At 49.3% G+C, this 753-nt stretch overlaps 1 protein-coding gene across 1 annotated transcript in view; it reads left to right on the top strand.

Moving 5' to 3' along the window:
• CTR9 (CTR9 homolog, Paf1/RNA polymerase II complex component) overlaps positions 1-753 on the top strand; it is a 26848-nt gene that overhangs the window by 23133 nt on the left and 2962 nt on the right. The window contains exons 22-23 of the mRNA XM_018555412.1: positions 221-384; positions 489-564. Coding sequence (XP_018410914.1) covers positions 221-384; positions 489-564 — 240 coding nt within the window. The remainder of the gene's footprint in view (positions 1-220; positions 385-488; positions 565-753) is intronic.

Below are 753 nucleotides of genomic sequence, written 5' to 3'. Positions count from 1 at the left end.
GCGGGCTGCAGCTCACCCCGCAGGCTAAAACTTTTTTTTTTTTGTAAATTCACTACCAGTTTGCACTCAGATGATCATGAAGCACTCTGGTTCCAGATCGTTCGAAGGGAACAGAGCTGAATGTGTTATGATGTGCACCCGGGGAGATGAATGCAATGGCGGTTCTACATATGATTGTTTCTCCTGGGAGGTAACCGAGCGCCTTTTGTGTCATTCGCAGAGATCCAAAAAAAATGGGGAGTTTGAGGAGTTTGTTAATGACGATTCAGACGACGATCTGCCCAAAAGGAAGAAGAGGAGGAAGGGCGGCAGTGACAGCGGAGGCGACCAGGAAGGCGGAGAAGGAGAAGACGGAGAAAATAAGAAGAAAAAGAGAAGGAAGAGGTACGTGTCCGGCGTCCTGGACATTGCAGGAGAACGGGCCGTGTGCGCTCTGTGTTCCGGAAGGATCTTTTGAACCTTTAATCATGTGAATGATTCTCTTTCAGGCCTGGAAGGACAGCTGAGGGATCCGATGACGAGGAGGATCGTCCGCGACCTAAAAAGAGACCTCTCAAGAAGAAGGTATGTTTATTCATTACATGTATATAGCGCTGGAGGGGTCCCTGCCCTCAAGGAGCTTACAATCTAACACACACACACACACACACCGTACACACACACACACACACACACACACCGTACACACACACACACACCATACACACACACACACACACCGTACACACACACACACACACCGTACACACACAC

Source organism: Nanorana parkeri, unplaced genomic scaffold, assembly GCF_000935625.1.
Source record: "Nanorana parkeri isolate BGI_ZX_2015 unplaced genomic scaffold, ASM93562v1 scaffold10, whole genome shotgun sequence".
Taxonomy (NCBI): domain Eukaryota; kingdom Metazoa; phylum Chordata; class Amphibia; order Anura; family Dicroglossidae; genus Nanorana; species Nanorana parkeri.
This window is presented reverse-complemented; position numbering and strand designations above follow the sequence as displayed.